This window comes from Diplotaxodon limnothrissa, linkage group LG6 (genome assembly GCF_057381915.1).
Source record: "Diplotaxodon limnothrissa isolate DT_005_m linkage group LG6, D_limnothrissa_male_GT1.1, whole genome shotgun sequence".
In the NCBI taxonomy this organism is placed as follows: Eukaryota; Metazoa; Chordata; class Actinopteri; order Cichliformes; family Cichlidae; genus Diplotaxodon; species Diplotaxodon limnothrissa.
Window position 1 is genome coordinate 34,545,167 of NC_140601.1, and position 22,431 is coordinate 34,567,597.

General features: G+C 39.4%; 1 protein-coding gene across 1 annotated transcript; it reads right to left on the reverse strand.

The window, feature by feature from the left end:
• Nucleotides 1-6,881: 6,881 nt before the first annotated feature.
• Nucleotides 6,882-22,203, reverse strand: pycr1b (pyrroline-5-carboxylate reductase 1b). Its single transcript, XM_085355093.1, has 9 exons — nucleotides 22,080-22,203; nucleotides 19,299-19,382; nucleotides 19,110-19,180; nucleotides 18,814-18,993; nucleotides 18,331-18,438; nucleotides 18,091-18,204; nucleotides 14,078-14,170; nucleotides 8,202-8,365; nucleotides 6,882-7,979 (listed from the first exon to the last, which is right to left on the reverse strand). Exons 2-9 carry the CDS (start codon nucleotides 19,363-19,365, stop codon nucleotides 7,802-7,804), a joined length of 975 nt encoding a protein of 324 aa, XP_085211219.1. The 5' UTR covers nucleotides 19,366-19,382; nucleotides 22,080-22,203; the 3' UTR covers nucleotides 6,882-7,801.
• Nucleotides 22,204-22,431: the final 228 nt, after the last annotated feature.

Below are 22,431 nucleotides of genomic sequence, written 5' to 3' on the forward strand. Positions count from 1 at the left end.
TCATGAAGGATCTACGCAACCCGCTTTTAAAGAGACACGAGACACTACTACTGTGTGCTTTAACAACAGGCAGCGTGGAAAGCGTGACACGACAGCTGTGCACATCTCTATACTTAGAGCTAACATTTGAACCTCTGATCCAACAATAGGACAAAGAGCGGCGACACAACCATCTAACACTAAAGCAGCGATGCTCTGAGAGGCAATGGAAATTTATCACCCGACAAGTGGAAAGACAGTGCCCTCCACATTTATGACTCATTTATTTTTAATAATGTTGTGTATTTTTAGGAATTTTACCCCTTTGTGTTGAACATGCAGCTGAAATAGGGACTAGGGTATGAAAACGGGTAAACAAAGAGATTAAAATAAAGAATTCAATGCGAAATATTTACCCACTTAAAAAAATTATGAAATACCTTAATGTTACAAGCTAGTGCAGGATTGTCAAACATAAGGTCCCACGGCCAGAGTGGGTCGGCAAAGAATTCAATTCTGTACACTGGATGGCTTTGAAAAAAGTTATGTACACGTTTTCACCCACTGCTCCTACCGATAAAGACCTCCTCGTGGCCTTTTATACTACCCCAAAGTAATTAAATTATAGTTTTCTGTATTTCACACATTTACTTCGTACAATTTAAGCCCAAAGAGTCACAGATTTACTACAGCAGCATTTTTTCATCATGTAAGAATTCAGACATACCGTTTAAATTCTGCTTCATTTTCTTATATTGAGATATCTAATTGATTAAATTTGTAGTTAAATTTCTGTATACTGAGAGAAAGGTTGAGTTTCACTGGTCCGGTCCACATAAGATCAAAGTGTGTTGTATGTGGTTTTGACATCCCTGGGCAAGAGAGAAATACAAAAGAGAAAATTACAAAATACAGCCACTTTTTAGAAGAGGTTCTCTATTTTTTTCCCCAGTTTGAAAACGCACGAATGTGTAACAAAATGTACCAAATACACTCAAATTAGTTCACTATTCTGTAAGGTGCTAAAGAAGATAAAGAAGAAAGGGGGTAATTAACATGCTTATAGCTACACATTCACCAGCCATTTAATAAATTACACCCTGTACCAGCTTGTAATACCTTCGCCTTAATTCCTCATGTCACAAATTCAGCAAGATGCTGGAAAAATTGCTCTGGGATTTTGGTCCACGATAGCATGGTAGCATCACACAGCTGCTGCAGATTTGTTAACTGCATTCACATCCATGATGTGAATCTCCCATTCCACCACATCCCAGAGGCACTTTATTGGATTGAGATCTGGTGACCGCAGAGGTCATTTGAGTACAGTGAACTCACTGCCTTTCTAAACCATCTATCTGCTCCATTCTGACGCTTAGTTTGAACTTTAGGAGTTTGTTTTGACCACAACTGCATGCCTAAATGACCAAATGACCTGACCAAATAACCAGTGAGTGTGTATCAGAGAACCACGCAATGTAAAATTCTCAAATTTATGCCTTGTATTAGCAAATTAATATTGCACATGACGATAGTATTTGACAAAATGATGGTGATGGTGATGATGATGCCTCTTAATGAGTCTCTTTGTCCCTAACTTGATGGTCTTGCAAGCAATGCTTGCTCTAAGGCAGTAGTTCAAACAGGTTGTGATGAGTCCTCATGGGGACATATCACAATCATTTACTTGTTCTTCTTTCTTTTTTCTTCTTCTTCTTAAAAAAAAAAAGGATGTGTCAATGTGACACAGCATTATTATTAATGACTTAGCTTGTTAATTTCTAGAGAAACTGACTGCAGTGCTACACATATTGGGCTAGAAGAGCAAAGTATTTTTAAAATGTGTTTAATATCCAGTTCTAACTGTAGTGATTTGCAGTTTTTTGTTGCTTTTTTTAATGGTTTGCTGCCATGTCACCTTTAAAAGGCCACGACATGCAAAGCCATGAAACTGGAAAAACAAAACTTTTGTAATATAAACATTATTTCTTATTGAGTGTAACTTATACTCAATGAGGATTTATTTTTTGACAATTCAAGATTTCATTGATGCTTACTTTAGTGCAATCTTGGACACGCTGGCTCACCTTTTCCATCAACCAAGTCATAATAAATTGCACTGTTTAAAATATTAGCCTCTCTCACATGAGATTTTGTCTCTTTTCTGCTCCGCAGAAGAGCACCTGTCTGGCCAGTAGTCAGAGTCATGCAACACTTCCTTCCCTGTTTTGTAACACATAAAACAGCCATGAGCTACCAATCCTCGCTTACAGTACAAACAAAATTAAGGGCTGATGTACATTAGTATATCAATATCCATTAGCATTTCTGAGGAATTAACGACTTCACATGCAAGACAAGGAAGCACTCTGCCAATATTAGCAGCCTATTTCCAGATAATGCCACTCAGTTTATAGGGGATAGCTGGTATTACATATTCATTGACCGATTATTTCCACTTGGCCGTGCACAGGCCTTTGAGGAGTAAATCTTTACCAGGCTGCTGAAAGTGAACATAATAATGGGGGGTGGGGGGTGAGTTGTTATGAAAATGACTAATATATACATGAGGTCAGTGTAGAATTTGATTTAAGAGCTACCCATGCCAAGACTGCTGACGAAAATGTGAGCCCTTGTATAGGATATCAAGGAAAAACACAGTGTTAATGCTCATTATATGTCGAAGCAGCCCCACTCTTAGTAAAAAATATTAAAATTATGCTAATCCAAATCCAGCATTATTATATGTATATTTTGTGTGAAATAAGCTAGTCTGCATAATGAAAATTCATTATTTTTTAATTTAATTAAAAGCTTTACCTACTTGCTCCTCCACTGGTTTTGGAGCCACACAAAAACGGAACGCCTGAACCACAAAGCTAGTGGTGGAAAGTAACTGATTATACTAACTCATGCATTTAACCATGACTAAGTAGTTGTAAGAAGCAACCTACCTCTAACTGCTAACCCTATGCTTTCACAATATGTGATTTTGAAATGTATTATTGAGAATGAGAGAATGAGAGTCTTGACAGTGGGAGCACAAAAAACCTCCAACAGTTCAAAAAACACGCATGTTAGGTTAATTGACCGTAGGTGTGAATATGAGTGCGCATGGTTGTCTGTCTCTCTGTGCCAGCCCTGCAGCAGACTGACGAACTGTCCAGGGTGTACCCTGCCTCCTGCCCCGTGATCACTGGGGTACGCTCCAGAACCTCCAACAACCCTGAATTTTATAAGCAGAAGAAAATGGATTGGAGTGGGCTTTTTTTCAGCTTCTGAAGAGAGGAAAGATGAAAAAAACAACAACCCTGCAAGCCACAGGGTGAGAGTAAAATTGGAAGTAATTTTGATTATTTTCATTTTTATCTGTTTTTACCCTTCTTGTTCTATATGAAAGCTATTAATGAGAACAACACACATGAAAAACAAATAAGTGTACTTCTATATAATACTGCTAAAACCGTAGAGAGGGTGCTAAAAAGCTGGTTGATCAATGCTTTTGGTACATCATGTACACACCTGTGCACCTGTCTGATTCCTTGATAAGTATCAGGTAAATAAAGGTCAGCGTTTCCAGGAATCCTTTCGCTCTGTACTTTGCAAGTTGGCAATAGAGGGAAGCCCATACTGCAGATTCACTGGCTGTGTGATAACCGCCAGTGTTTCCTCTTTCTGGGGCCGTTTCACCATACAGCTGCACAAAGCTGATACTGTATCAGCTCTCAGATCACACACAAACACACACACTTGCACACACAGATTGCTGACACCACACTTGAGTGCACAGAAAGCAAAAACAGAGGAACTTGAAAAACAAACACCTATTTACTCGCTTGTCTGTGTGAGTTTATCATTTTGGAGAGGATTAAATGAATGTTTGTTCCATCTATCCACTCCTCTTGGTTTCTGGCACTCCTCCTGGCCTTGACACAATATGCAAACAACCGTGTTACTGCAAAGGTCAGTGATTACACTGATTGAATGGGGATGACAGGTAGCATCTGGCCTACCTGTGGACAGAAATCCCATGCTGAGCGAGAGCGCACACACGCATACACACACACTATGCACAAACTTTCCACTCAGGATTAACTACTACTGAACTGCCATCTTAGACCCTCAGCCAGTGTCAAGATGATTGACACAGAGCACATCCTCTTCACCTTGGGTGGAAGAGAGCCGCCGAAAGCCGCCCGACCAACGAAAGGTAACAGAAGTCTAATAATGAGAAGCAAATGGAAGTCTCTTCAGGAATGGCTAATCTTAACGGACAGCGGCGGGAGCAAGCGGAGAATAACCTTACGGAATAAAAGAGGGATTACCAAGACACTTCAGCGGCAGAGAAAAACCATTGCACGCACAAATAAACAGCCAGAGTCCGCTGAGAGCATGAGGGACGCAATTTAATCAAGGGACACTGGTGTGTGTATTAGTTTAAGGAAAATAAACTAATCCTACAACAGCTATAAATTGTTCAATTATAATGAGGACATGGCTCTTCACAAACCATCAGCCTTCTTCCATCATTTTGCTTCGCCATTATGCACCTGTGTATTGGCTGAATACACCCACAGGCCTATCTCATTCCAACACAAAGTGCCATTTGTTAATCCAAAATGTAGCAGCCTGGAGCGCAGTGATGGGCCCAAAAATCGGAAAAGTACTTTACAGACCTGAAGTCTGCAGTAGCTACTGTCTCTTAATTTCCCCAAATGCACCTGAACTTCTGCCCTTTTCTATCAGCTAATTCAAAACTCGATATTTAGGGCCAGATTTACTAAGCAGGGCAAATTAGCACATGCAAGAACATTTTTCTAGGGGTTTCCAGCCTGAAACCATTACTTACATTTGGGTGGCAAAGAAAATAATGTCCTGTTCATTTTTTTTTCTTTGTGGAAAATCTCTGTAAGCCAAAGAGTTAATTTATTTTGGTCACTCACTGTTATATTTATGCATGCTTGACTCATGTCACAGTGGACCTTACAGACTGTGACAAGGAATGGGAGACGAGACTTAAAAACATGGGAATTCATTTACTTAAAAACTTATTAGACTTATAAGAACTTGCATTTATGAGCAAGACAGTGATGCAAAGAATGTATGGATGAGTAGCAGTGTCTGCAAAAAACAGAAGAAAGAAACTAAAAAGCAGCCGGTGGTAAGAGTCTGCAGGAAGGAGTAATCTTTTAAAACAGAGCTCACTGGGCCAGTGTAGAACTTATGAGGCTTTTTACCCTCCAGTTAGCTCCTGCAGGACAAAACACAACACAAAACTGAGGCATCTAATACCCACATGGCCCCGATGTGAATTTCACCAGTTCATCTTGACCATGTCTACATAACTAAATACATTGAGATGCTGCCATGTGATTGGCTGATTGGATATTTGTGTTAACAAGAAGGTGAACAGCTGAATAACCTGATAAAATAACTGATGAGTGTAGAATTTATTTATTGGTTAAAATTGTCTGTATGGGAGCATCATCCATCAAAAACAAATATTTTGTAAAGAAATTCTGCTTGAAAAATAGTCACTGGACGTAACTCCAGTTCTATGAGTATTAACTAGGCTTCATTTTTGGTTGTATGGGGGGGGAATCACTAGAAAAAGCACAAATGGGAGTTTGAGGTTATTTGGGAGGATCGTCTAAGAGTGATCCAATTTCTGAACACAGGTCAATTCATTTAACTAATAACCAACCCGGTTACTAACAGCAGTGTAAATTAGAACTTCACAAAATACACACACAGGCAGAAAAAATGAGTAATACACTAATAACGCGCACGAAAAGTGAATTCAGTTTAGGGCTTGCGCCACTCTCTGAATACAGGGAAATCTGACAAGTGATGCAGATTTTTGGGTGATAAACTGTTACAGAATATCTCATGACCTCCTAGAGCTAACCGCTTTCTGGTTAGACGCTTCGCTGGGAACCACTGAACTGATCAATCTAACAAGCTCCACATCAATAAACACTAAACATTTACACATTCATAAATCAGTAATAGTCTTTTAGAATGTTGAGATTCATTAAAAAAAATATTTCGAAAATAATAATTTATTCAACATTTTTGAATAAACTCATGTCTAAGTTTATAGCTTTGTGTATATCTGGTACATTTAATCCTTAAACTATTTCTCACTGAGAATTTATTTTTCTATTTTGGCAGTTTTGGTCCTCCGTAGATTTAAGTGGTACTTTTAGTAGCCTACCATCACCTGCTCCACCCCACTCATGTCTCTGATCTCGTCGAGGACTAAGGACACAGGAGGACTGAATCTGGAGAGAAAAACCACGTCCCCACCCCTTGGTCATAAGTCTTGCTAACAGAAGGTGTCTAAAATTAGAGTGCGTTTCCTCTTCAAACAACCAATCACAATGCATCTCGAGGCCAGCAAGGAAACACCGGTCTACCTCTCATTATTTAAAGCACACACAAGGTCTAAATTTACCACACAGAGATCTGATTGGGAAAGAATTCAGAAGGCGGTGACCTACGAGAGGACATGATACGCGACACGGGGAGAGTTTAGAATGGAGATTGTATAAAACATGTAATTGTAGCACTACAGCTAATGCTCTTTTCCAATAAGGGAGGTGGTTTAGTTATATTTGATGCTATATTAAGGTTGATTTTTAAGCCTCTATTAACAGGCAGCAGCGTGAAGACGGTAATTTGATCTTTACAGGCGCGCTTAAATGGGTCACATTGATCAGAGGACGCCATCTGGAGGCCAGGGTGCACATTAATTACCAGCTAATGGACATAAGCGTAAACTATAAAAATGAAACATGCATAATGGCGTTCGGGAAACAGGGAAGGGAAAAAAAGAGAAAAGAAAAGAGGATGAACAAAGAAAACAGATTCTGTTTCTTTAATATCAACTTTTTGACTTGCATACCAATTCAGTGGCTGATGCACCAGGTAAAATAGACATTATATGTAACATTATGGGGGTAAAAATTCAGAGAGCAATACAGAAGTAAACAGGACCGTCATATAATCCATATGATCTGTGATGCACTGTGTAGATGATTTAAGCTTTCTTGTTGCCCGTCCATATAGGAATATCACATTGTTCTCCATAAAAAAAAGAAAAATACATTAATTAGTGCCTTTGGGTTTTATAAAGCACAGCAATGCTGAAGTCAGAGGTATAACAGTTTGAAATGATCTTTGAACGTCCTTAAGTGTTTATATGTGACAGACAACAAAGAAAAAAGTTAACATTTTTGTTCCATCTGCATTCAGTCTTCATAACACTGTCAGACAAAGAGAAATGATAATTATTTGGTACATGATGATTTACATGGTTTCATTTCTTTTTTAAAGACACACATTTAAGACGTACATTAACAGCTTGATGTTGCAACCATCTGCTGCCTGGCGTGCACCAGGACCTCATGATGGCCCACTGGGTCATTACCGTTTAACAGCCCCAGAGACCGTAGAGCTAAAGCACAGACAGACAGATTGTTAATGCAATTTCGCTCTTCAGTGAGTGTATGCATACAGCAATCCCACATCACAACATAAGGCGATAACTGTGAGCAGCGTGCACAAGCACATCTGTGCTTGTGTGTAATGTGGCGATGTCATCAAGAGGTCCGCTGTCCGCACGTCAATCAAGTATCAATAAATAATTTTGCAAAGTCATTTGGATTCGATTTCGGAGCAGTCCTGAGTCTGTCTTTGAAATTCTATGGCTGAATAGATGTACAGCATGAAGGTCCACATGTGCACGTGCCGGCACACTTAAACTTGTAACATGTTTGTGTGTCTTTGTGTGTGTGTGTGTGTCTGCCACTCTGTGTACTCAGTTCTTCTTCTTGAGCCCAGAGCCGCGATTATTGAATAAGCTCAGCCCTGATTTGCTGTTCCCATTAGCCACTCCACCGACTGTGACTCCAGGCTGCTGCAGCACTTTGTCCAACGTGGTTTTCTTAATCGCTGCTGGAGAGATGCGCTCCTGGTCTGCCAGGTACTGCAGCTCCCTGCGAGGACAAGAGAAATACTAATGTCACGAGTACACTAAAAATGAAAGGTTGTCTGTGTGTACCATGATAACTATAACTAAAGGATAAAGACAGACACACAATTTAAAATGTCACAAAACTGAGTCAGGACTAAACGTGGAGTGAATGGGAAAATGGGTCAATTGAGAAATATACAGTTGCAATTTTTACATTTTTTTAACGACTTTCTGATTTTCTCACCGTGTCCTGATGCAAGAAGCCTCCACTGCATTGATAAGGAGGCTACGGAAGCCACCGCTCTCCAGAAAGTGCAGGGCGTGGATGGTGGCGCCCCCTGGTGAGCACACATTGTCCTTCAGCTGGCCGGGGTGTTGCTCCGACTCAAGCAGCATCTTTGCTGCTCCCTGAAAGTGAACATTAGAAATATGTAAAAATAAAGGAGGTATTGCAGAAACAGTGCAGGTGTTGGCATCCATTTCTATAGAGCATGGACAAGAGAATAAAGTCTGAGGCGTAGCTCAAATAATAAAGTTGCTCTGTATGCCACTAGGGGTTGTGAAGCTTTAACCTCCTGCTTCTCAGCGTCTTCTCTCACTTATTGTTTGCAAATTCTGCTGATCTGTTTTATCCTGTGTCACTTCTGTTGTAAATGGAGCACGTATGCAATGCAGAATCAGATTTGATGGCCCCAGCCAAATAGGTTTCCGGCACCATGCTGGTGTACAGCGACTATTTGAATGACACCTTGGATGATTGGTTGGTTACCATTTCTCTTAATTTACTGAGTAAGAAACAAATTAACACCACTTAAAAAAAAAAAAAAGAAAAAAGGAAAAAAAAGAGCAATATCCATTACCCATCAATCCAAGAACTGTCTCTAATTCTTCAGCTCAACACAAACTCTGTGTCGTTTTAACTCTCGTGGTTGAGTGAGCGAACCGTACGCTGAAATGCTGCAGGGGCTCGGGATTTGATTCTTCCCTGCATGTCATTCCTCCCGGCTCTGTCCCTACTTTCTGTACAATAACGGCTACAAAAACAAACAAACAAAAAAAAACAAAAACAAAAAAACAACAACAACTCACCCCCCAAAAATACATAACTTGGAATACAATCGGCTTGGTGCTGCATACGTCAACAGCAGTCCTTGTTCTGCTGTGCAGCCTTACAAAGCTCAGGGTAACAGCACAAGAACCAAGCTCTGGTTAGGAGCTCAAATGAGCTCATTGCCAGCTGCAATATAAAACAAAGGAGATGGAGCCCATCCAAACATGGGGTGAAGAAGCAGCTACATGATATCGACACAATAGCCCCCCGCCAGCGAGTCAGCGGTGAAAAGATCCCCCCCACCAAAAAACCCCAAAACAAAACCATGAGATTGGATGGGTTAGCCCATTCAATAAAAGACTAAGGAGTTATCCTCGAGTAAATCAACTGTGGATGCTATTGTTCAACTAAAGGGCTAAAAAAGATACATTTTTATTTTATTTATTTTTTTAAAAAAAAGGCCAAATGAGTCCCCAGATGTATCTGTGCAGCCCATTCAAGTAATGTGTAGAAAACAATTCATAATAACATCTAACTTGTAAGCGCACACACACACGAAGCCTGAAGCAACTGCCATGATAACAAAAACTGAAATGAGTAATTTCCAGTAATGTCTCTGATAAACTGCCAAAGCCTAATCACATCCCAACAGCGCCGTATAAACTGACAATGTAGGAGGGCCAGGAGAGGAAGATGTCAACTCCACGGAGCATCAAGTGGTTACCTTTCTACGGTCCAAAGGTGTGGAAGTGGATTATAACAACATTGAGGCTTGCCACCCTCTACCCCAAAAAAATGACAGTAACAAACCAGCCATCATTGTGAGATTTGCAAACAGAAAACAGCACTGTTAAAACAAGGAAGGAAACTGAAAGGATCCGATGTCTTCATGAACGAACATCTGATAAAAAGAAATGCGGACATTGCCAGGAAAGCACGTTACTTGAAGAAACAGGGAAAAATTCAAAATACATGGACCACCAACTGCAAAGTATTCATTAAACTCAATGGAACACCGGAACAAGCCAAAGTGTTGGTCATCAGAAATATGGAAGAGCTGGACAAATACTGAGGTCAACTTACTCTGGAGGTATGAATACACATGTGACGTGACACACAACACAACACATGGCACAGTCCAAAAGAACTTCATCTGCATCCGGCAACAATATCAACATGACTCATTGGAATTCTCTTTATGATAATCTGGAACTGAGAACATTTCGATACACAGACCATAATGTTCTAGACTTAGAAAAGGATATAGACCCGGAAAATAATTTCTTCTACAACATCAGCTGTAACTGCTGCTACTTCACTGATGAACAGTTTAAGCACACCATCAACACGGAAAATAAATTATCAATAATCCATTTTAATAGCAGAAGTCTGTATGCCAACTTCAACAATATAAAGGAATATCTAAATGAGTTGACAAATCCATTTGGAATTATTGCCATTTCTGAAACATGGATCAATGCGGAGAAAGGAATGGACTTTGGACTGGAGGGATATGAAGTGAATTTTGTAAATAGAAGGAACAAGAGTGGAGGGGGAGTAGCTGTGTATGTGGATAAAAACCTAAACTACAAGGTGGTAGAAAGTATGACAACTGTAATTGATAATTTACTAGAATGTATAACAATTGAAATTTATAAGGAAAAAGAAAAAAATGTAATAATTAGCTGTATATATAGAACACCTGGCTCTAGTATTCAAGTATTTAATGACTTCATAGAGGAAATATTCTCTAAAACAAATCAAAAAGTTATGTTTATCTGTGGTGATTTTAATATTGACCTGTTGAATCCAAAAAAAAGCATAAAATGACCGACGAATTCCTAAACACTATGTACAGTTTGAGTTTACATCCTAAAATAACCAGGCCTAGCAGAATTACACCACATTGTGCCACCTTACTTGACAATATTTTCACTAGCAATATGGAAAACAACATTGTGAGCGGAATATTAATTAATGACATCAGTGATCACCTACCAGTTTTTGCAGTTTATGACACTAATTATAAGAAAAATCAGCATGAAGAACAACTGAGATACAGACGTGTAAGGACAGAAGAAACTATGACTGCATTTAAGAACGATCTATTAAATCAGGACTGGGACAATGTGTACAAAGAAGCTGATATTGATATTGCATATGGCATATTTTTAAGAATATTCATGGAGTTGTACGATAAAAACTGTCCAACAATAAAATACAACAGAAAGCACAAATATTCAGATAGACCATGGCTCACTAAGGGTTTACAAAATGCATGTAAAAAGAAAAATACACTCTATAGGGAATACCTAAAACAAAGAACAAAAGAAGCTGAAAATAAATATAAAAAATACAAAAATAAGTTGACCAATATTATACGTGTATGTAGAAAGGAGTATTATAGTAAAATATTGAACAACAATAAACATAATATGAAAGGAATATGGGATGTTTTAAACGGTATCATTAAAAATAATTCTGGACAACAAAGTTATCCACAATACTTTATCGATAATGGCAATATTATGGAAAACACTGCTGATAAGGTCAACAGCTTTAATCATTATTTTGTAAATATTGGACCAAAACTGGCAGAACAAATTCCTGAGTCACTGCCATCAGTAGAATGTAGTGAAAACCTGATTGATAGGAACCCTAACTCAATGTTCCTCACATCAGTGGAGGAAAAAGAAATAATTGACATTGTACACATGTGTAAATATAAAACATCCACTGATTGTAATGATATTGACATGAAAATCGTCAAGAAGGTCATTGAAGGAATTGTAGGACCTCTAACATATATTTGCAACTTATCATTTCAGACGGGAAAAGTGCCAAACAAAATGAAAATAGCTAAAGTTGTGCCGCTGTATAAAACCGGGGATAGACGCCACTTCACAAATTACAGGCCTGTTTCTTTACTACCACAATTCTCCAAAATCCTAGAAAACCTGTTTAATAAACGATTAGACAAATTCTTAGATAAATATAAATTACTCTCTGACAGTCAATATGGATTCAGATCAAAAAGATCAACATCTCTGGCATTAATCGAATCAATTGAGGAGATTACGAATGCTATAGATCAGAAACAGTATGCAGCTGGAGTATTTCTGGATCTCAAGAAAGCATTCGACACAATCAATCATGACATATTAATTAATAAACTGGAACGGTATGGGATTAGGGGGGTTGTACTGCAATGGGTGAAAAATTATTTAAGTGACCGGAAACAATTTGTGAAGCTGGGTGTCCATTCCTCATCATGCTTGGACATTGCTTGTGGTGTTCCACAAGGCTCTGTACTGGGTCCAAAATTATTTATTATTTATATAAATGATATTTGTAAGGCATCTGATATATTAAAATTAGTATTATTTGCAGATGACACAAATATTTTTTGTTCTGGGGGGAATCTAAAGGAGCTGCTGGATACAATTACTTCAGAAATGTGCAAAATTAAAAAATGGTTTAACAGGAACAAACTATCGCTAAATCTAAGTAAAACTAAAATTATCTTATTTGGGAATTCCCTTAGAAATGCACAAGTGCAGATTCATGTAGATGGTGTGGAAATTGAAAGAGTACTTGAACATAAGTTTCTTGGTGTGATTATAGATGATAAATTAAACTGGAAGTCTCATATAAATCATATACATAACAAAATTTCAAGAAGTGTCTCAATCTTGAGTAAAGTAAAACACATTCTGGACCACAAATCACTCCACATTCTCTATTGTTCCCTGATTGCACCGTATTTGAATTACTGTGCAGAGGTTTGGGGCAATACTTACAAATGTTCGCTATCATCAATCTTTATATTACAAAAAAGGGCCATAAGGATAATCCATAAAACTGGTTACAGAGATCATACAAATCCACTATTCTTAAAATCAAAAATTCTAAAATTCACAGATCTGGTTCATTTTCTCACAGCACAAATTATATATAAAGCAATAAATAACCTGCTTCCTGACAATATTCTAAAAATGTTTTCTAAAAGGGAACGGGGATACAATTTGAGGGGGGAATTAAATTTAAAACATCCTCGTATCCGTACAACATTAAAAAGTTTTTGCATCTCTGTGTGTGGAGTGAAGCTGTGGAACAGACTAAGTAAAGATATGAAGCAATGTCCAAGCATGGCGCAGTTTAAAAAGCGGTTTAAGGATATGGTTTTTACAGGGTACAGGGAAAAGGTAGAGATTTGATAGGGTGTTCTTGTCTAATATTTTCATGTGTGTGCGCATGCACGGGTTTGTTGGTATGGGTATATATATATATATATATATATATATATATATATATATATAAAATTGTAGGTTGTGTATCCTTCAGGTGTTAATGGGGTTATTGAAAATGTGTATATGTGCGTATGTGTGTATATACGTAGGTATGGATAGATAGAAACATATATGTGTATATATTAAAAAAAAAAAAAAATTACACATAACATATAATGTAATTACAAGGAGGTATTTCTGTAGTCTATTGATACTAGATAGTGGAAAAGGGGTGGGATTAAATAAGCTTATGCTTCTTCCTGCTCCTTTTTGAACATGGACGTTATTTGGAGTTGTGGTTGCTCGTTTTCCTTTTGTTTGCTTTGTTCATTTGTCTCTTTTAATTCTATTTTTTTTTTTTTTATTATACTTTTTCAACATGTTCAAAATAAAGATTCAATCAAATATCAAATATCAAATAAACAGAATCAAACTACATTTAAGTTTAATGTTAAAAAGAGCAATTTAAAATTTGTGCAGACCCTGCAGAAAAAGAGCTGCAGGATCAAAATTGATCCTTTTCTTCTTCTTTTCCTCCTCTTTTGGCAAGCCCGAGTGCCCCGCAGGTGTTTATTTTTCTTGGGTTTCATTATTTTTTCGTTGAACAAAAGTCAGCAGTTATCAGACGGCAAAATTGCTGGATGCACTGAAAACAGCAACTCAAGCTTAATAATTTTGTTGCCTCCAAACATGCAGCGTAGCAGATCAAGGAAACTTAATATTTAGAATAAGTGCAACAGAAGAGACCTGAATGTGACACACAGATTTAGCACTACTGACCAACAGGGCCTGAGCTCCAAGTCTGACAGCGAGCCTCCTCGGCAGTCCCATCTTCACTCCTCCGTCTGCGAGAGCATCCAGGGCTGTGAACGCCTGTATAAACACAACATTTTCTATTATTTTAAGCAACAAGAAAGTCATCAACATGTCTTTAAAGCATCTAAACCCATCACAAAAATTCAACATCACCTGGCCCGTTTCAGACCAGAGCTTATTTTGAGAGCCACCCCACATTTCAACAGATTTGAGAAATACAATGTTACATTACGGTACGCAGAAAAAGTTGAGGACGGAATAAAATCCTGGTGGACACAGTCTGCAAGCTTCATCTGCAAATCATCCAGTGCCATGGGAAAATCTTTTTGGGAGGCAGAAATGTATCCAACTAGGTCTAAACTGGCCAGCAGCACCACAACAATAGAAGACATGAGGCAATAGTTGCACTGCACAATGTTATTTTTTCCTCACAGTTCAATTCAGTTTTATTCCTGCAGCATCCGTTCATAACAGTGATCTCAAGGTGCATTATAATATAAGGTAAGAAGATCGACTGTGAGTTGTACTTGGCGACAGTAGGGAGGAAGAACTCCCTTTTAACAGCAGAATGAATAACAGGGAGACACAACCATCTGCCTTGACTTCTTGGATCGTGAAGGAAACAATGACGGACAACAAACTACAAGTGAGGGTAGAGATCAATTTAAGCTACTGATTAGTTTTCTTATGCTTCTCCTTTATTCTTTACATTCCACTAAATATGTCTAGTGTGAGGCAGGAAAGTAAATGCTCTCCCAGAACTAGTTTTTACAATATGCTGTTGAACAGCCAGCACAGAAAAAAGAAAATAATCCTCAGAGCCCGTCCATCCATTCGCTTCCGCTTATCCTTTTCAGGGTCATGGGGGTCGCTGGAGCCTATCCCAGCTGTCACAGGGCGAGAGGCAGGGTACACCCTGGACAGGTCGCCAGTCTGTCGCAGGGCTAACTCACATAGACAGACAACCATTCGCACTCACATTCACTCCCGCATTCATACCTATGGGCAATTTGGATTAATCAATCAACCTGTATGTCTTTGGACGGTGCTGCACCGTCCTCAGAGCCCTTCAAATGTATTTAGAAATACCTGCCCAAAGCCAGAGTCCCACTACAAGCAAGTCGTGCCAAAGGCATGCCTTTTTAAACGCCCCTAGTGACTCATTTTGGAAGTAACTTTAAAGCTTTTATGTTCTGTTTATCACTGGAATTAAACTGCTTGTAAAGAATCAACACTCAAATCTAATACAAAACATCTACAAAAGTTTTTAAACACCTCTTTCCCCATGAACGTTTTACTTCTAACACCAACACCATCGTTCAAGAAGAAAAAGAAAATCTGAAAAGATATCAAGTGTTAGGTTTGTAGCATAAACCTATTCGCTGGAACGTTAAGACAATATAATTACACTGCTAAGCAAGACACAAATAGGCAAAGTTCTTCATGTTACTCGTGCACGGGAGAGAACCGGACAACCGCTTGACTCCAGTTGGTCTCGTCCGTCCTCCTGTAACACTGCCCTTTTATTGAGGTTACATGAATATGCATAGGTTCATTAACATACGACGTCTACATACAAACAAAGAGTACCTTGCCTGTGTGTATGCGTGTGTGTGTGTGTGTGTTGCTGATCAAAGGGTTAAACATCCTTGGTCAGGAAGAGGGTAGCCTCCCCCTCACCCTAGATGGTTCATCCTAGATAACACGGTGAGGAAGTCCTGCAGTTCATCTAAACAAAGAGCACTTAGACTAGAACAGACGTAGCTACGTTAATCCTACCATAAAACAATAAGACACGGTATGACCTCTCATGCTCCCAAAGTGCTGTCTAATACACACAAAGTTTGCAGACTATCAAGGATCAAAACCTCTACCAATCTACAACTAATTACAAAACTCTAAGCATATATAAGTAAATATTTCTAAGCATAAATGACAATCAACAATACAAATCTAACATCAAGTCAGGATTTTTCAAGTCCGCTTTCTTACAAGATCTCTGCTAAAGCTCAGATTCTATGCAGACATCAGCCAAAGACACATTTACTCTTGATTTCCTCCACCAGTGCTTACATCGGCCTGCTACACACGAAATTTGATGTGACATTTTCGAAAGCAAAGAGGACTGAAATTTGGAAACACACTCGTGGCACTACAGGTAATTACCAAGGACAGGATATGACAAAACTGCCCAAAAATACCACAACAGCACAAACACGAAAGGTCCTTTATATGGACAGGATATATACATACACACCTGCCAATGTTTTTTCCTTTATCTAGACCTCAAGCTTGAGACCATGTGCACAATATTACCAGTCACTGAAAAACAGTGAACACGCAAAGGTTTCTAAACAGTCAGTGCAGTCGTGACTAGCAGGTACGAAGCCAAAACAATGTGTTCTTGAATCAACCTAATCAGAAAAAGACACATTTTCTGCTTACATCTATGAAGAAGTGCTTACTTTTCTCAACATCCTGTCATGAATCGAACGCTTCACATCATTATTTTTGACATCTTATAGACTAAATAATTTATCAAAGGCTAATGATTAGTTTCAGACCAGGCTGTGAAGCCTGACAGCTGAAGATAAACAGAAGTAATAGCAACCAGTCTTCGAAAAATACAGCGTATCAGATCATTCCTGCATCAATCCACATAAATCCCAGTAGCTCTGAGTGCAAAATGGAGAGGGTGGTTTGATAAAAATATAAATAAATTCCTCGTAAGACACACTGTAAGACGAAGGATGCTGCAAATTTTTAAAGGGGATCTATTACCCATCTATCAATTTTCTTCTCCTTCTCCAGTTCAGGGTTGCAGAGGAGCTGGAGTGGAGCTCGAGCAAATAAAACAATAACACACTTTTTAAAAAGGTGTTATGTTTACAGTGATGTTGCTCTGTATCATAAATACCAGTGCTGAGGGTGCGAGTACTCGCTGTAGTATAGTACAAAATCTCGACATCATTGGTGGTATAAAAAAGGGGAGGAAGTCAGACCTGGAACCAAATACATTTTTTCTCTTTTCAAAGTTGTTTTTGGTTCCAGGAAGTCTCATCTTTTCAAAGTGTTGCAACATCTCCCTCTGTATAATGTGTAAATCTCTAAGCATCTGTACTGATAAATAACTGAAATTGCGATAAAAACTGACATGATCGTACACTTGTGTCTTCAGTCTGGCACAGCGGCCGATGCTGTCTGGTTGGTTTTATACTGATTATATACAGATTACAAAAGTTCAGCCCAGAAGCTAAGAGGTTTGTTTTTTTTAGACTGTACAGAGGGCCTGATAAACAAACTTTGTATTTCCATCATGCATAACTATTACTACTTGGAGTCCCATAAGAAAGAAATAGAGATCTGGAAATGAGAATACCAGATTTTGTTTAACTAAGAGGGATCTAAAACGGCTCCTTTCAGACAGTGGGTGAACTGAGGATTTAGATAAAAGCACAGTTTAAAGGGAATAACTGATTAATAATTAACCGAACCCCTTTACCTGGCTCAAGCTTGTCCTTAGGGGGGCTCACACCCGACATATGCATCACATGTCCACATATAGTCAAGATGTCACTGTTACCTGAAATCTACTGGCTGTCTGGAGATAATGTATTTAACCTTGAGCAAATAAAACAAGAATAACTTTTTTTTTTTTTTTTTAAAGGTTACGTTTATCAGATTGCTGTTGATTTTCTATTTGGGAAAGACTAAAACTTCTTTGGAGGCATAGAAACATTTTTACGCACAAAAACCTATTCTAGCAGAGTCATAATGGGCTAGAATAGAAAATGAGTATAACAGGTCCTCTTTAATGAATGAATTCTGCACCAGGCTCCAATGTAGTCTATTTTAGGATGAAGGATTACTCAGATTATTTCATCTGTGCCAGGCCTCACTGTAATAGCCAAAACCTGGATCCATCAGACTTTACAGTCATCCTTCCGGGAAACAAAACCACCCCCGAAGTGACTTACGTAGGCAGGTCCGCTGCCACTCAGACCGGTGACAGCATCAATGAGGTCCTCCTCCACTTCCGTGCAGAAGCCTACGCTGGCCATCAGCTGCTCCAGTAATTTCCCATCCTCCACCTTGATAAAAATGCCACAGTGACAAAATGTATGTTAATGGGGTTAAAATAAAGCTGAAATCCCACTACCTGATCATACATCTTATCTTTTCTGACAATAAACACGAGGCAATTCATCCCTCTTTACCTCTGCATGTGTCCCAGTGGCATACACTGTTGCTCCCTCTTTCACCACCACTGGAGTGTTTGTCATACACCTCATGACTTTAGGAGCTGAGCGGTACTGAAGCAGCTTCTGTAAAATTAATAGGAAATGTAGGCGATGTCAGTAAATGAGACGTGTTTGAAATCACACCAGAGCAGCTTAATTTAACTTAGTGATATGCAAGAAACAAGTCAGGAGATTTAAAACACATTTGGAGCATTTAAGTGTGTACATTTCCTCCTTTCAAAGTACAACAAAGACCTACTTTATCAAACCTAACTCAAAACATGGTCTCTCTATTAAATTTACTCCCAGGAAAATTACAAACATGCAATCATCCACATAGAGAACATGCTGTAAATACCGATTTTAATGCAACATTATTCATATTTTAGTTTATATCTATTTATTAGTGCTGGTACAGCCCCTTTAAATGAAAAACTGAACTAAGAGACCAATGCTCACCTTTTCTATGGAGCTTATGGTAACACCTGCAGCACAAGACACTATGAGATGACGGTCCTCAATGTCTGGCCCAATCTCATCCAGAACGAAGGGGATAATGTGGGGCTTTACAGCCAAAAAGAGCACATCACTCTTGTTGACGGTCTCTTTGTTACTTGTTGTCAGGTTCACTCCCATTTTCTACAGGAAAAGAGCAAAAAAGACAGGGGTACTTGTCATGAAAACTGCAGATGTTAAGACGTGAAGAGGCGGGGAAGGACAGGTGATATCACAATAACTATGTGGAAACTTCTCACCCTCAGCCCCAATACCGTGGGCAGGTCTGTGTCTGGGGAGCTCGCTGTAATCCTGTGGGTGGCGATCACACCTGGTGACAGGTGGAAGCAGAGAAATAAATAACAGCTGTAAAATAAGTCCTTACTGAGGCCCAGAGTCACAAGAAAGATGGACAAAGTGGAGAAAAAGAGCTAAAAGACTCATATCACCTGCAGCAGTGAAGCCCTTCACCAGTGCATGAGCCAGCTGGCCCGCTCCAATGAATCCAACACTCATGATGTGGCACTTCTGTCCTACAGTGGAGGAGGGGGGAGAGTCATCTCAGTCCACCAGACTTTTCACATTTTACGCCTGACTAGCAGAGAGAAAACGTCCTGGAGCTGGCCCGGTGTTCCAGATCTACTGGCGTTGGTCGAACAGATGTGTGGCAGTCTTGCGTTTCAGGAGCTGCTACCGACAAACCAGCAAAAAAAAGCCAAATGTGTCATCTGTGACACTTGTGAGGTTGTCTCAAACACACTCCGTCAGTCTTGATGCTGTTGAACAACAAAATGTTTAAAAATGTGGCGAGTTTACCTGGTGATATCCTCATGCGCGACGCGATCGCGAAAACAGCAAACAAGTAACACCACGCCGATGTTGTTCACAGGACAGCAAGAGTAAACGATCGGGAGACTCTTGTCGTCGTTATCGTTCCCCTCGGTTTATTTCTCCGAATTCAGCGTTTTTGCTTCACAACTACAGCGTGCTGTTTACTTTGTGCACTAACATGGAGTCGAGTCAACCAGCGCCACCTCTGGCCAAGTGCCACAGCCTACAGCCAGATCAACCTGTGACACATCTGCACCACGTTTGAATTCGTGTCATGCACATTTGTACCTTTCAATTGTGTCTGTTTGTGCGTCATGCAAATAAACCTTTGGAAAGAATGAAATGATGTCATGTATTTATTATCAGCCTACATTTGTACAAAATTCCAAATTATATACACAAAGTCATAGAAATCACCACTCCAATTGGTCATCATGATTTTAATATTCTCTTTTTCCATAACAATGAAATACACCTTGGACAAATATGACACATCAATATTTCATTAGTGTTGTCACATCACATCCTGTAAGCATCGTCTGTCTGTGTCTTTTCCCTGAAAATGAATATTTCCAGCCAATATAGGCAATTCATCAACATGGCTGGAGTTATATACAGTCTGTATAAGTGTGGTTAATCTAATGAAGATTTGTAAGGAGACGGCAGTTTCTGTGAATTCACAGCAGTTACACAGTGATTAGTAATAAACAGCCAGTGAGAGTGAGTGGATATGACTGTTCCCACCACTAACACATGACCATAGGCCACTACTAGATTAACTTGTGACACATCTGCACCTGCTGCTATGATCACATTGAGTAGAGGCTGAGTGGCTGCACTTACCCCTGGTACATCCAAATCTACCCACAAACATGTTGAAAGATGCAATGCCAGCAATGTGGATTGTCAACACTAAAAACAATCGGTAAGCAAAGACAACAGGGATCAATTTTTTCTGTTTATTTAGCACCCACAACATTTGTAGTCGCCTTCTGCACAGGGGAAGTCCACACACACCGTGTGGTACCACTTTCCACAGAAGGTGCAATCTGCAAGATTGAATGAGGTTGTCAGGGTCATTGTCTGACTGTTTATTACTAATCACTGTGTAACTGCTGTACATTCACAGTAACTGCCATCTCCTTATAAATGTTTATTAGATTGACCACACTTATGCAGACTGTATATCACAACCAACTCTAACATGTTTGTTTGCAGAGGGAAGACACAGGCAGACTATGCTAACGACATGTGATGTTACAACACTGGTGAAATATTAGTGTGTTCACGACATTTTTCGTATGGGCAAAAGTATTGATATCAGGATGGTGATTCTTATGTGTATGTCATTTGGCATTTTGTACAAATGTAGGCTGATAATAAATACATGATATCATTTCATTCATTTCAAAGGTTTATTTGCATGACGCACAAACAGACACAATTGAAAGGTACAAATGTGCATGACACGAATTCAAACGTGGTGCAGATGTGTGTCACAGGTTGATCTGGCTGTAGGCTGTGGCACTTGGCCAGAGGTGGCGCTGGTTGACTCGACTCCATGTTAGTGCACAAAGTAAACAGCACGCTGTAGTTGTGAAGCAAAAACGCTGAATTCGGAGAAATAAACCGTGCGAGGGGAACGATAACGACGACAAGAGTCTCCCGATCGTTTACTCTTGCTGTCCTGTGAACAACAACGGCGTGGTGTTACTTGTTTGCTGTTTTCGCGATCGCGTCGCGCATGAGGATATCACCAGGTAAACTCGCCACATTTTTAAACATTTTGTTGTTCAACAGCATCAAGACTGACGGAGTGTGTTTGAGATAACCTCACAAGTGTCACAGATGACACATTTGGCGTTTTTTTGCTGGTTTGTCGGTAGCAGCTCCTGAAACGCAAGACTGCCACACATCTGTTCGACCAACGCCAGTTGATCTAAACGCCAGTAGATCTGGAACACCGGACAACAAATGATGGCCAAAGACTCATCTGACACTCTTCCAGCACCCATGGCTGACTCCAGCAGGATATGAGTGCAGTTACTGATTTACAGTGAGCTTTACATCTAAATAAAACCTATCTAAATGCCGTATATCATACAAATACTCTCAGCCTTTATTTGAATGTGCACGGAGCTAAAGGCACTGAGTTTGTGTCTGCAGTGTACAAATCCACGTAAACCACGATTTCACATGTTTTCAGTGTTAAATACTGACTTACACAACCAATTATCAACTATTAGGGGGCGTTAATCTATGAAGCGTTATCCTTATTGAAATGATAAAGCCATTAGCTAGCCGTTGAGCTCCCTTCCCAGCTAACTTTTTTTTAGCTAGATTTACACCCATAAATGACTGAGAAACATGGCGGATACATATTAAACATGCTAAGATACCTTATCCAGACGCTCCAACTGATGTTTCTGCGTTGATGGATATAAAGTGTCGATGTGACCGCCTTTTCCCGGTGTCAAAAAAACACAAAAAACACCAGTTTTTTTGTGTCAACGTGGCTTCCTTTTTCTCAGCCCACATGTGAGCTCAGAGCAGCAGCAGACATCAAAGAGGACCAATCACGACAGACATACTCGGAGTCTCTGACCAATGGAGATGCTTGATTATGAAATATGGGCGTGGTGGAGTTGCATCAGCTTCATCCCGGGAAAAATACAGGTCACCCACCCTGTGCGTTTCAAAGTAGGTCATGTTCATATAGTGAGACCGGAACTTCCAGCACATATTAAGACA

Coding starts and splice junctions, on each gene's coding strand:
- pycr1b (XM_085355093.1), bottom strand. CDS start 19,365: ATGAGTGTTGGATTCATTGGAGCGGGCCAGCTGGCTCATGCACTGGTG. Junction 19,181..19,298: donor GAAGGGCTTCACTGCTGCAG/GTGATATGAGTC, acceptor ACCTGTCACCAG/GTGTGATCGCCACCCACAGG. Junction 18,994..19,109: donor CCACGGTATTGGGGCTGAGG/GTGAGAAGTTTC, acceptor CTTTTCCTGTAG/AAAATGGGAGTGAACCTGAC.